This window comes from Streptopelia decaocto (assembly GCF_964273445.1).
Source record: "Streptopelia decaocto genome assembly, chromosome: 6".
NCBI lineage: Eukaryota > Metazoa > Chordata > Aves > Columbiformes > Columbidae > Streptopelia > Streptopelia decaocto.
Genome location: NC_138660.1, coordinates 68,471,204 through 68,484,582, shown reverse-complemented (window position 1 = coordinate 68,484,582; position 13,379 = coordinate 68,471,204). Strand labels below are relative to the sequence as shown.

The window sequence follows — 13,379 nt, the reverse complement described above, 5'->3', positions numbered from 1 at the left end:
AACGTATGTAATTGCTTGTCAATAGCAGGAAGAAATTTAGAAGACTACTGCAAAAGTGCGGTGGTGTGGTCTGCCTGTGCCTGGCCCAGTGCAAGCAATGTTATATCTGTTCATGTAAATACTGGACTAGCATCATTAACTTTAGCGCTTCTGCTCTCCGTGGCGTTAGGTGCGTGCCAAGGGCCGGATCAGTACGCCAGTGAATCTGTACGTGTTTTTAAGCATACAAGTATTGTTAAATACTGGCAGAGCAAATATGTCCGATAAAAGGGAATCCATAGAAACTTTACCATATGAAGCTATTACAGAAGGAGACTTTTGATTTTTTTTTTTATTTTAACAAATTAGTGAAAAGTTATGTGTGTCTGGAATCTGAAACTTTGTAAAAAGGAATAATTGGCAACCAAAAGTATATTTGTGTGGTAGGTTTTTTATATTTGTTCTGTTCTGCATAAAAGTTACTGCACAGTTCAGAAATGAAATACGTCTGCTCCCTTAAAGCTGTTAGAAATACTGTGGCCACTTACCCAGGAGCAGCTCCGTGCGCTGAGCGGCGGCGCCTTCGGGACGCGCCGGGCACCGTCACGTTAGCGACGTTCTGAGCAGCCGCTGCTGTATGGGAGCTGTCGGCTGCAGTGGGTGTGAGACGCGATAACAAAAACTACACGTGTATAAACTTGGTCATTTTAAAAGATATAAAAGTAATATTATTTTCTCAAGATTTTTAAAAAGAAATTTCTTTCTTCCCCATGTAGGAAAAAATCAAGCGAATCCAGCAAATCAGAATGGAGAAAGAACTTCGAGCTCAGCAAATTTTAGAGGTAAAAATAATGGCTCGAATACCATTTTTGTGTTGCCATTTTAAAGATGTTGTATTTTCACAGTCACACGTGCCGCTAGGTGTGTAACTAAATCTAGCAGCTCTGACAAGCTGGCCTTCCAGAGCCTAGCTCAAAAACAGGTCTTACAATATCCTCTTAAAAAATCCGTATTACTGCATCCCCAGTCTTGCCACGTTCACTTGATTTCCCAACTCTCCACACGAATGGTTTTATATTTGCTGAAGTTAACAGCATAACTATTCCTTTGTGAGAAAATAAGTTTGCAATAGAAGGATGTTAGAGCAGCATCATGCTCTGCTCTTTATGAAGTGCGGTGGTTTGAAGTACTGAGCTTTCCTGTGTGCTAGAATATACGGGTGTACTACCCTGGTTTCTAGTATAATAGCGGGGATAGCTGGTTTTCAAGGCTCCATTCTTGGAAAAATTAATGGTAATCTCTTTGCCATTTATATGTTATGGTTTCTCTGTATACTTACTGTCTTAATTATAGTAGCCAGGTGAAGCAATTTTGACTGGGACTTGAAATTCTGGCTTAATTTTTAAAAAGGAAATGAATTGTGAATTGGTTATGAAAACTGCTTTGGGGAAGACGTCTGTCGCAATGTACACAATATGTGATGATGTTTTGAACTTTTAAAGGCATGTAACTTGATTTCTAGTCAGATTGTTTTCAAGGTGTGATGGTGCTGTTGTGTGACCTGTTTTGCATGCACAGGCAAAAAAGAAAAAGAAGGAAGAAGCAGCAAATGCCAAATTATTGGAGGCCGAAAAGCGAATAAAGGTTAGTTTAGAGGAGCTCCAAAACAAGAACTGTGTTATTGTGCATAATATATGTTCATGTATAAAGGCAGTACATTTGGAAGAATATTCATTGATAATGAAATTGTAAAGAGGGCATATGAATAATGTGTACATATGTGTTTATAAATACATGGAGCATAAACAGAGAAGCGTGTGTATGTATGACATACGCAAACACAAACATACCTGCATTCACATAGACACACATGAATATAGAGATAGACAGTAATTTTTTGTGTGCCATTACCTGAGTTTTGCTCGTACGACACTTGGTTTGTATAACGTGAAAACCTCGTGCAAGAACATAATTCACAATGTTCTTTTAAGCACAATTTAGCAGAAACCTCTGTTGCTTCTCAGCAAGTGTAGTGTTTTCTAGGCTGCAGAACTCTTACAGATGTTGGAAAGTGCAGTTTATGTGTTTACTCCTGTCACTGCTGTAGCATTCTTGGTGTATTTTAACATGGACCTCCCAGCTCAGTAGACTGGCTGTCATGTGTACCATCTGTACTTCTCTGTCGTCCGTTTATGGTGGGCAAGGAAGTAAGAATTTAATTCAGATGTGCTGTTTAGTGTGGCAAAAGTGTAAGTAAATGGCTCAGTAAATGCTGATGGATGTTTGAACTACGTTTTTGTCGTTGTGTTTAAGGAGAAGGAGATGCGAAGGCAGCAAGCTGTTCTGCTGAAGCACCAGGTGGGTGAACCTTCAGTTGGCCGAGCAGGCAGGGTGCCGGTTGTCAGCTGCCGTTACGCTATGGGGTGGGGGGTCCTTTCAGATACGCCCTTTTAAAATTTCTGGGTTTGATTCCTGCACAGATTTTCTTTCACCCGATGATTTGTTGCTTTGCTTTGGTATTGGGGTCTTTTGGGGGATTATAAAGTGGTTTTATGACTTTGTGATTTCTGTTTCATAATGTTGTGCCAACTCTTTCTACCAGGAGTTGGAGAGGCATAGACTAGATATGGTATGGGTATGTTTATTTTTGTACATCTAACACCGCATTGTGATTTGGTTGTGATATGGTTGTCATAGCAATGCATAAAATGTAGCACTGGCTGCTGTCATATTACATACTGCTGCATGGCTTTACAGCACAGTGCATTGCATACATCTGCTTGTCTTGTCTCTTCAGGAAAAAAGGCATGTTTTGAACATGTGTATAAATTGAACGTGTCAATGAATACACGAGCTTTTTAACCAGAAGTCTCTGTTACTGATGTCCCCATAGAAACTGGACTACTGTATAAAGTCTGGGAATAATGAATGCAAAATTAATAGGTAATCACTTAGATAATTTTTGCAAGCCTTGTCCCATTCACTGGGAATGAATCCAGACATTTTAAATACAATTTGAATTAACCTCTTTTAGAAATCAGGATGATGTCTTTTGTAGGTTTGCAGGGTACTGAGGAAATTAGCTGTAAGTCAGTCCTAAATATGTAATGTCACAAGTGTAGAGTGAAACACAGAATGTGACCCTGGCCTCGCTGGATTAGATGATGAAATTCTCGTAGCCTTTTCTGGGGCCAAGATTTACTCTGCAGCTTTTAAGGCAACAGTCCCGTATGTAATGCTCTAGAATGCGGCTCCTCCATGCATTCAAAGTTAGCGACATAATTTGTTGAGGGACAGGCATCAGTAAACGCAGGTGTTGTTGCGTATGTATATGCGCCACCACTAGCTTGATTAGAACTGATCTAGAGCTGAGAAAATTAATCATGAATTTGTTGCTTGGTTACAAAAATGTGAATATTTGCGATGTCTGAAAATGACCAGTTGAAAATTTCTGCCGAATTGGCTATTGAAGTAGTAAATTACAAGTTCTGTGATAGCAGATGTAAGGTAACTGACCTGTTCCAGCCAACCATTATGCTTTTTGTTCTGCCAGCTTATGAAGGAGCATCACAACTGCCCATAAGTAAATCTGTATGCTTCTTTTTTACACTGTCTCCATGTTCATTCCTTTACCTTTTTGCTTTTGATTGTTCTTGTATTTGCTTTCTAAACCTGAACTAAAACATGCACAGACTTGGCCATTCTTGTCCTATATTTAGTATTTACTGTGACTTGTCTATTAATGCTAAATTTGTTACTCAGCTTCTTTACTGATTTGGAAATGTGGATTAGTTTTGTTCTAATCTTACCTGCTTCAATAGGAACGAGAAAGGAGAAGGCAACACATGATGCTTATGAAGGCCATGGAAGCACGGAAGAAAGCAGAAGTGAGTACCAGCCTCGGCAGGTTTGAGGTTGTCCCGGTTTCGTTGTGCGGTGACCTGGACAAGAGCAGCGTCTCTCACGGGCTTGGCTGTGTGGTGCCGCTGGAGCAGCAGGTCTCAAGCGCGGTCAGAGTTCTTTGCCTCCCGTGGTTTCCCAGCACGGGGCTCCCGAGGTCCCAGGGCCCAGCATCAGTGTTGAACACAGAGGCACGTCTGCTTTTCTCTGTGTTCCTGTGTGTGAGGTGACTGACCTCATCAAGTGACAAACCAGCGCTACCTCTGATCCTCCTTTTGCTGTTAGCATATTTGAACAACCCCTTTTGTTGGCCTCCACAGTACAATCCAGCTTGAACTCTAAGTGAGCTTTGGCCACGCTAATTTTCTCCCTACAGTGGCGAACAGCATCCCATGTAAGGAAACAAGCCAGGGGTATTTTGTGTGTTAAAGTTACTGCTTTTGTGTGCTGCGTTAGTGTGACTTTCCATCCACGACTTGTGCTGGTAAGGGAGCGAGCCGTGAGTAGCAGCGTGCCCGTGCAGGCACCGCGGTGCTGGCGCGAGCCGCCCTGCGATGCGGCGCTTTCACCGTTCTGCACCCGCCCTCGTGCTGAAACAGCACGCACCGTGTAAACGTGCTCAGCGTCCATGTCTGCGCCGACAGGACAGAAAAAGCAGAATCTTAGATTTGCTCACAAATTCAATGTTTTTGTTCTGTTTCTGTAGCTTCCCCCTTCCCTTTGCTTGAATACAGGTTCCTTAATTGCTGTGGTAATTACTAAGATTGCATAAGTAGTGCTTTTCAGATTCTTAGATTGTTCCATTGTAAGTAAAATACGTGGGGTTTATTTTCTGCCTTTTAAATTCTATTTAAGGAAAAAGAACGGTTAAAACAAGAGAAACGCGATGAAAAAAGATTAAATAAAGAACGTAAACTGGAACAGCGAAGACTGGAATTAGAAATGGCAAAGGAGCTAAAGAAGCCTAATGAAGATATGTGCTTGGCAGACCAGAAGGTAGTCATAATAGCGAAAACTTCTTCTCTTGCTTCTTGTTTCTGTGTTTTGCTGTTGTGGAAATGACTTTTTTCTTGCAGCCACTCCCAAAGCATTCGAGCTTTGGTCTAGATAGTTAGATAACTATTTGAAATATGTACAAATTCAAGACACTATGAACACTGAAGTAGCATATATTTAGTTAATTAAAAGCATTTTGTTTAGAAGTGGCCCGCTTCCCAAAAAGCACTTGCATGTTTGCTTCAAAAAATGCGATAACTCTTGAGTTACTTTGACAGCAGGAATGTGTGTCGTGTTTCAGTACACAGGTGCTAGATAGAGCTTTTCTCATTGTGCAACTGCGGCTCAAGAAGGTGACTCTCCCAGCCTTCCGTGTTCTTAGCTGTTGTCCTTCAGGACTCGCTCCAGCTCCGGTTCCAGCCGCTCTCTTCCAGAGAGTTCCCCTCCCTATGTCTCCCAAATATTTTTACACCATCTCCTATAGTATTTTGGCTCAGAATAGGGCCTGAGAGCGTCTCCTGGCCAAAAGGTATTTATTAATCTCCTGCCTCATATAACATGTGAAAAGGTAGTTGTGCTTCAGGTTTAAATGTACTGGATGGGATGGGGGGGTCAGCTTCCCTATGGCCTTTACCTTCTAGCATTGCCATGCTGTAGGTCCCGTGGAAACATCTGCAAGTGTCCCCAGCTAGTATCACGAGAACGTTCTTTTGAAATACTCTGCTGAATCTTTCGTTGCTTTTCTTTGCTCTCCAGCCCCTGCCCGAGCTGCCTCGCATCCCAGGCCTCGTTCTCGGTGGCAGCACGTTCTCAGACTGTCTCATGGTAGTGCAGTTCCTGCGGAACTTTGGCAAAGTTCTTGGCTTTGATGTGAACGTGGATGTCCCTTCCCTGAGCGTCCTTCAGGAGGGTTTGCTGAACGTAGGGGACAGCATGGGAGAAGTACAGGACTTACTGGTAAAGCTCGTCTCTGCAGCCGTCTGTGATCCAGGGCTCGTCACAGGATACAAGGTAAGCAAAAAACCCCGTAGTAAACACCCCATATTTCTGAATGCGTTTTTCTTAACGTGCCTTTGACACCTCTCTGATTTGGATTTCCATTCTCTTTCCTAACTCTGCTCTTCAGTCTCACTCTTCTCATGTCATTCCAAGACTTTCTGTGCCCTGTCAGCCTTCCAGTTTTCCAGAAAGGTTATACTTCTGGGAAGCTTCCGTAGCCTCCCGCGTTCTCGCTGGAACCTCGTGTGCGGCACTGAGGCACTGCCACACGTCATTTAACTCTTGTTTTTTCCTCCTCTCATTCTTACCCTGTGTTATACTCAGGGAATCTTGCCATTTCTTTCTCCAAAGTCTGCTCTGTACGTCACTTCATCAAAACTCTGATTCATTCATAATTCTCTTTCTTATATCATTCTTTTTCAAGCCAAAATATCCCTTTTCTATTCTAGAACTGCACAGAGCATGATTGTTCAAAACAATATTCACCAGGTTCTAGCTGGGCCATGTATTTTTCATTTAGCCGATTTTGTGAATATTATCTCTGTTCTTAAAAACTTAGAGGTGAAGACATTTCAATATTTACATTTGAATAGTTTTAAAGAAAAATCCTGATGAAAGCCCTTACGTAAAAATGAAACCAAACCCACTTCATTATTTTATAGTCAATAATATAGCCTGCAGAGGAATATTTTAAAATGTGATTGGTCAGAATGTCTTCATTCTTTTTAGGCTAAAACTATTCTTGGGGAACACTTACTGAATGTCGGTATCAATCGCGATAACGTGTCCGAGATTCTGCAGATCTTCATGGAGGCTCAGTGCGGGCAGACGGAGCTCACGGAGAGCTTGAAGACAAAGGCTTTCCAGGCACACACTCCAGCTCAGAAAGCATCGGTGCTTGCTCTTCTTGTCAACGAGTTAGCGTGCAGCAAGAGCGTAGTAAGGTAAGGACTCTGCCCAAACAGGTGTGTAAAAATACAAGTATAAAAATGGTGTAGTTCAGAAATACTGTATACACTGTGTTCTGTTACAGGAGAATTCTTGATATTCCTATAATGAAAGCTGAAATTGGTTACATTACTGCCTCTTACCTTTATGTACTTGTGATACGATGGAAGAGTAGAACGTTTCCATGTTTGGTCTCTAGGTTTGTTTTCAAACGTTATGCTATTGCAGGTGACCAACTCTTAAGTCAGATTTGCAGAAATGATCATTCAGAACTGGAGATTCTCTATCTACATCATAGAAACAACTCTAACCTGCTGAACTCTTGGGGCTGGGCTGTTTCAGAAGTGGGCTTACGTGGTCACTGTACCGAAGCACTTTGGTTCTGCAGTTTCTGCAGCGAAGAGTAGAAGGTAGTTGGTAGGTCCCGTGGCTCCCAGGGAGAACACACGGGCGGACCAGCGACGAGTCTGTTTCCAGCGCAGGGCTGGGTCTTGTGACAGATAATCTGGCAGCTCGACGCTGAGTTAGGGCTCTGGAGAGAAGTGAGACGTTCTTCGAACGCCGTGGTTCTTGTGGGAAGAAAGCTCCCCTGATGCTGTAAATACCGGCAGCCTGACCCGGGAGCAGAGGACAGCAGGACGGCACAGTGCTGCGACAGGGCTGCTCGTGCTGGCGTTTCTTGGCTTTAGCACTGGTTGTTTTGAATTGCAAACGTTTCTCTGAGATAGTTCTTTGAGGCAAAGTATTTGTATGTAAATATCTGTCAGAAAAATCATGTAAGTTCACAGTTAATGGATTATTTTGTCTTTGACAGTGAAATTGATAAAAACATTGACTATATGTCAAACTTAAGGAGAGATAAATGGATGGTTGAAGGCAAACTTCGGAAGTAAGTTTTGTTTCCTTAATTATTACAATATATTGCTTTTTTGCATTTATTCAGATGTGTTGCTATATAGACAATTGGTTCTAAGGACAAATTTAGCTGATACAGTAACAGGTTTACCAAGAAGTCAGTAACTGACCTGCTTAACAAAGCCGTTTGTGGATTTAGAATGGCGCAGCACCCGTCTGCTGCAATCTGTTGAAGGTGCATGAGGTTCGGAGGATTGGTGTCCCTCAAAACTGGAACACAGTCAAGGCTATTTTTGTTTGCTTTGCAAGAAAGTAATTTTTTTTTTAATTGAAGTGTTACAGGAGCTGTCAAATTGCCATTGACATTATCAAAGTCTATTCGGACCTACCATAATTACCAGTGTTCATTCTGAAAGGTGGTTTAAGAAGACATGATTTTCATACAACAATTACCAATAGAATTTTGCTAATTTGTATGATGTTATCTTAGTGTTTCCCATCTGTATGTTGCGTTGTTCCCTATAGTTAGGGATCGTGTGTAGAATGCAAACTTTGAGATATTTTTTATATTTTTATTTAAGGTAAAATTGGAACTTTTAAAGGGTTTTCAGTTTCATATCAACTGTTCTCCCATTCTACAAGACAAAATTCCATACAGCAAGCGTAATGGCTCCAACTACCATGAAGCTTGAAGGCATAAAGTTCATGAATCACAGGGGGTAAAATACATAGCCAGACTCTACTTTCTTTCTTTTCCTTAGTCATCTTTACCTCTTGCTAGGAACGGTGACTCCTTTCTTCGCCCTTGCTCAAGGTACTTGTGTTTCTAATGATGTGTCTCCCTTTTTTCCCTTTAATTTATCTCAGAAGGAAGAAGGAAAGAAGTAAAGAAGGACGACGAGGGAGATAGATGAAAAAATTAGACCAGTGAAAAGCAATTACCTACTAATACTGCAGATCCCAGTCTGCACAGGGTTAATATATTTTATCTTTTAGGACAATCCAAATGCCTTTTCCTGTCTTCATCTGTATCCCTTCTATGGGATATAGTTTAAAAAGCGTTACTGGAGTTCTGATGTAGCCAAGTGCCCGTTAGTGGAATGGGGCCCTTTCTGTCCTTGTCTCCTTGGGGCTGCTTAGTCTTTTTCTCCCTCCATCAAACTGTAAGTACGGGTAGATGTAGGATCCTTCCTTTTCCTCGCGATCTTTCTTCTCTTCCCTTCCACATAGTGCACACAGTACCCTGCAGTCTCCGGCCCCTCTGCAGTCACTGCTATTGCTCCTGTTGCCCCTCACGTGGAGTTCAGGTTCCAATAGCGCTGTCCCTATTTTTGCGCATAAGTAGCGCGCGAGTGCTCAGAAACCTTATTCTTCCACTTCTTTGAATTCTCTGGACTTGCTTTATCTCTCTCTGTTTTTCTCTCTTCTTAGAAGAGCCTTCTTTGATCAATTTTAAACTACGTTTTCTTCTTTATTATATCAGTTGGCATTTTTCATAAACTCTTACAAGTGTTCTGGGGCTTCTCTGAACAGAAATCTGTCCATTTCAGTTTGCTGTTTGATGTTTCTTTCTGCTCCAGACTTCATTCTTATACATGTTGTCTTCCCCATCCATTTCAAAGCTCAGTCTGGTTGTTAAGCATCCCAGCCCCAGTTTTGCATAGGAATATGTGGTTTCTTGGCTGCCCGCAGTGTGATCAGTGGACGTGTACTCTTCCTGAGCACACAGACCTGTATGTGGCACTCACCGCAAGCCCATTGTGCCTGGGAAGCACATAGTGGTACAATAACGATGCTGAGGGATGAGTTTGTTTAATCTCAGCCTGGTTCACCAGTGTTTGCTGTGGTAGATCTTCACAGCACCGTGTCCAGACTGCCTCGACGTACGTGCAGGTGGGATGAGAACAGGGACTACTTGTACCACATGTCTTCATTAAGTGGTTTTTTGTGCCTACGTTCTCACTTTTTATGAATCACCTCAACTGGGTATTGGGGGGAGGGGCAACGAGGGCCAAAAAAATAATATGAAACCTGTAAGATATAAAAGTCAACATTAAAATCCCAGGTTGGAAAAGGGAATCATTGTATAAAAGCCCCTAGGGATGCTTTATTTTTGTAATGCCCTCTTAAGGATATTGAACAAAATTCCTTTATACGTATAACATTTATGGTTGGAAAGTGAATTGTAAGGTGCCTGGACTGTTTCTGCTGGGCTGACTGTCCGTGAGAGGCTGCATCTGATTCCTCCTCTGTCACATTTAGATGTGAATCTTGACACTAATGACCATTTTTGTAAAGGCACCTGTCTTACGCAATCGATTCTTCTCCCCGTGCTTTCTGTATCGCAGCTGCAGTCAGAGGACTCTCTCGCCTGAAGATGATTCAGCTGTTTTTCAACTAGATAATCAGAATCTCAGTATCTCTTTCTCCGTTAAATGTCTTCTCCCTGGCATGTCTTTTGTAGCTTGGTCAATATGAAAGGGAATAAAAATGACATAAATCACCTGCAGGATCAGGTAATATCGTTTCTGTACAGGACTCGGAATCCTGCAGAACAGGTTTGTCGCAGTGTTCTCTCTAACGTGCCGGTGTGACGGCGTGCTCCCTGTGAGCTCACGTGTTCCCAGGGCGGCCAGCTCAGGGGCAGGTGACGGTGTTCAAGAGCAGCGGCACGAGAGGGAGGGGGTACAGCCTGTGTCTGAGCAGGAACTGCTGATGCTGATTTGGGAAACTTCCATGTTTTGGGACCCAAGCTGAAATACGTTAAGTGTGCGATGTTTAGAATTTCCTTGCCTTGCTACTCCTTAATATTTATGTGCAAAGTTATGAGGAAGGCATGAAAATTAAGTCAAAAGGTGGATTTTCCTTCTGAGGTCTAGGAAAAATTAGAGATTATATTAGAGCAGGCTTAAGTGACACATCTGGTTATCGGATGGGCCGCCCACTCTTTCTACTGGCCAACAGGCTTTAGAATTCCCTCAGCAGTTGCAGATGTTGTTTGGTATACGCCTGAAAGTGCGAAAGATGAGAGAGTGTTGTGGGCGAAGGTTTTCCTCTCTTGGTGAGCCGCGTGTAGGGAGCAGCAGGACGCTTGCGCTATCTCTTGAACACCTGAGCGTTTACAAAGCTTTGTTCTCACTGGTTTCTTCCTCTGCGCTCCCTGGGGTGCAGACTCGTGCTTGTGATGCTACCGAAAGAGCAGCTCCGCTCCATTTCCATCCCTCTGAGTTGTTGTGTCACGCAGGCGTCTTCCAGTGTTTGGCCGCGGTACATCTCTGGTTTTGCTTTCACCAAAAGGAGACTTTTGGGCTGCTTCTCTTAGATTGTATGGAAGAGGTGCCTGCTGGTTGTTGAACTCAGCCTGCCAGCCTTATTACTGAACGGTCTTCAAGGTGGTCTCAGTCTTACTTGTCTCTAGAAGCGCCCGGTCATGCAGCAGTCGGTCCCGTCATTGACTAGTGGCTTTGTCTGACAGTTAATTCCTGTGTGTAGGCCGAATTTCCAGTCCGGATGAACAGGATTTGATAGTTTGAAGTTGTTCTTATAAAAAAGGATTTTTTTCTAACAAACTCAATTTGGTGGCACCCTGGAGTAGGATGGATGCTCAGGGAGATGAAGGCTTTTTGCACCAGACCTGAAAATGTTACTCGCTTCCAAATTCACCAGAAAGCTTGACAAGTATTTTATATATAAAAAAAAAAATCACTAAAGTAACAAAAAATCCATTTATATTGGAAAGATAAAAGTATAAAACTGTCTAAATTCTCCAGTTGATTCACCACTGCAGCAAAAAAAAAGGCAATAAGAAACCAAACCAAACAGAACCCCAGACCAACCCACTAAACAAACAAAATGACCACCCCCCCAAACCAAACCAAACCAAAGCCTGACTGTTCTTGAGCGGACAGAAGGTCCCTTGATGACATATCACTAATGGTCCTTTTAAAGCGCTGCTCGCAGTACCAGCTCCGTGGGCCTGTGCTGCGCAGTCCTGGCTTTGCTGAGCCGCGCTTTCCAAGGCCCACACGTGCGTCCTGTGCCCAGAGCCGGTTCTCGTGCAGCACTCCAGACCTGTAGGCACTTGCTGTATGGAATCTTGTTTTGTAGGATGGGAAGAGAGAGAAGCACGACAAGGAAGAATTACGTACTGGTAATTGTGTTTGTCGTTACCGTTCTACTTTTCCCATCCTACCCTCTTCCAATCATCTCTTACAAAAATCTCTTGTCTTTTCTACCCGTTTGTGAATCTCTTCTAAGTCAGTTGCATTTTCGGTCTGCGTTGTAAGTGACTGGGTAGGCCTGGCTATTGATACCTCCTGTGATTCAGCATGTTTGCCTGCCAGCTCCCTGATAGGCTGGAACTGTAATTGTTGCTGTGTGGAATCTTGTCTTATAGGGTTTTATAGAAGAAGAAGGTCTACTACAACCATAATTACTGGTATGTAAGTTTCCCTTTTCTTTCATAAAAGGAAAAATGAGAGTTTGATTGAGTAATCTCCTTATAGTTTAGGTAGTTAAGATTTCTCAGAAAAGAAAGCATGTCCTAGAATAAAAAGATCAGCGAAAGAACTAGAGTCAAATAATATGTAATCGATTAAAAATGCATACAAATCTGAAATGGAGAGAAAACCTTGCTGTTGCCACGCAAATGTAAATAATATCACACTTCCAAGTAAAGATTTTTGCCCTTTTCCCCACCTCAGACACAGGTATTTTATGATTGTGTTCTTAAATGCATAAAACAAAAGATGAAGAAGTCGAAATGGTTCTTTCTTCTAGTTGTTTTTCCTGACTTTTCAAAGTCCCTCTTGCGTTTCATTTCTGCTGAACAGTTACTCAATAGAATTCACCTGGGAGAAAACAGAAGTTCTGTTCATAACTGAGTTAGAGGCTTAAGGGGCTTTACAACCTGAATTTTTCTTCTTGACTAATGGCACTAAATATTGAGCAAATGCAATGTCATATTAGAACAGAAGAGCTAATCTGAATCTAAAATGTACGGTTTGCTTCCAGTCAGTGGGAGGAAAGGCGCGTGTGCGCTGCACCGCGCCCCACGGCTCCACCCTGTTGTGTTCCAGGCTGCGGATCATCCACGCCAAGAGGACGGGCAAGAGGGAGGCGGCGGGCGCCGAGGAGCAGCCGGCGCTGGGGGCGCCCGCGCCCGGCCGCCGGCGCCGCAGGAAGGCGGACAGCGACGACGACGAGGACGACGACGACGACAGCGACGACCAGGCGGACGAGGATGATGAGGATGAAGAGGACAAGGAAGATAAAAAAGGAAAGAAGGCAGAAGTTTGCGAGGATGAGGTGAGGGATTTTAAGTATAGTGGAGCTTGATTAGCTTAGAAGTTAAAACTTGCTTTCCTTCTGTTTCTCTGCAATATGGCACTCTTTTCCCAAACTCTCACAGTAAAATGAAGGAAGAGTAACTTACCTCCAATATTTAAAATTTTTTGTAATAAGTTTCTTTTCCAGAGTATTTTTTAATAACTGTTGTACTATGGTGTGGGGTTTTTCTGCTTACTCGTTTTGACTTATTCTTAATTTCTCTGAAATTCTGAAAGATGGTACCAGATCCAGAGAATGGAAGCTTTGTTAGCAAATGAGCATAACTGTAGTTTTCTCTTGGAGGAGAATGCAGGTCGTTTATTAGTTAACAAAACACTAATGTAGTGCAAAGTTACATTTAACGTTAACTGTTA

The 13,379-nt window shown here is 42.6% G+C and overlaps 1 protein-coding gene across 21 annotated transcripts in view; it reads left to right on the top strand.

Moving 5' to 3' along the window:
- The window catches only part of BAZ2B (bromodomain adjacent to zinc finger domain 2B), a 111,700-nt gene that overhangs the window by 78,651 nt on the left and 19,670 nt on the right, over nt 1-13,379 (top strand). For 11 of the 21 annotated variants that reach the window (XM_082055550.1, XM_082055546.1, XM_082055547.1 and 8 more), the window contains 10 exons: nt 756-821; nt 1,558-1,623; nt 2,293-2,337; nt 2,582-2,614; nt 3,801-3,866; nt 4,735-4,875; nt 5,632-5,886; nt 6,604-6,818; nt 7,637-7,711; nt 12,756-12,984. In XM_082055550.1, the coding sequence (XP_081911676.1) occupies nt 756-821; nt 1,558-1,623; nt 2,293-2,337; nt 2,582-2,614; nt 3,801-3,866; nt 4,735-4,875; nt 5,632-5,886; nt 6,604-6,818; nt 7,637-7,711; nt 12,756-12,984 (1,191 nt within the window). The remainder of the gene's footprint in view (nt 1-755; nt 822-1,557; nt 1,624-2,292; nt 2,338-2,581; nt 2,615-3,800; nt 3,867-4,734; nt 4,876-5,631; nt 5,887-6,603; nt 6,819-7,636; nt 7,712-12,755; nt 12,985-13,379) is intronic. The other 10 variants (XM_082055544.1, XM_082055542.1, XM_082055553.1 and 7 more) reach the window with 5 other exon arrangements.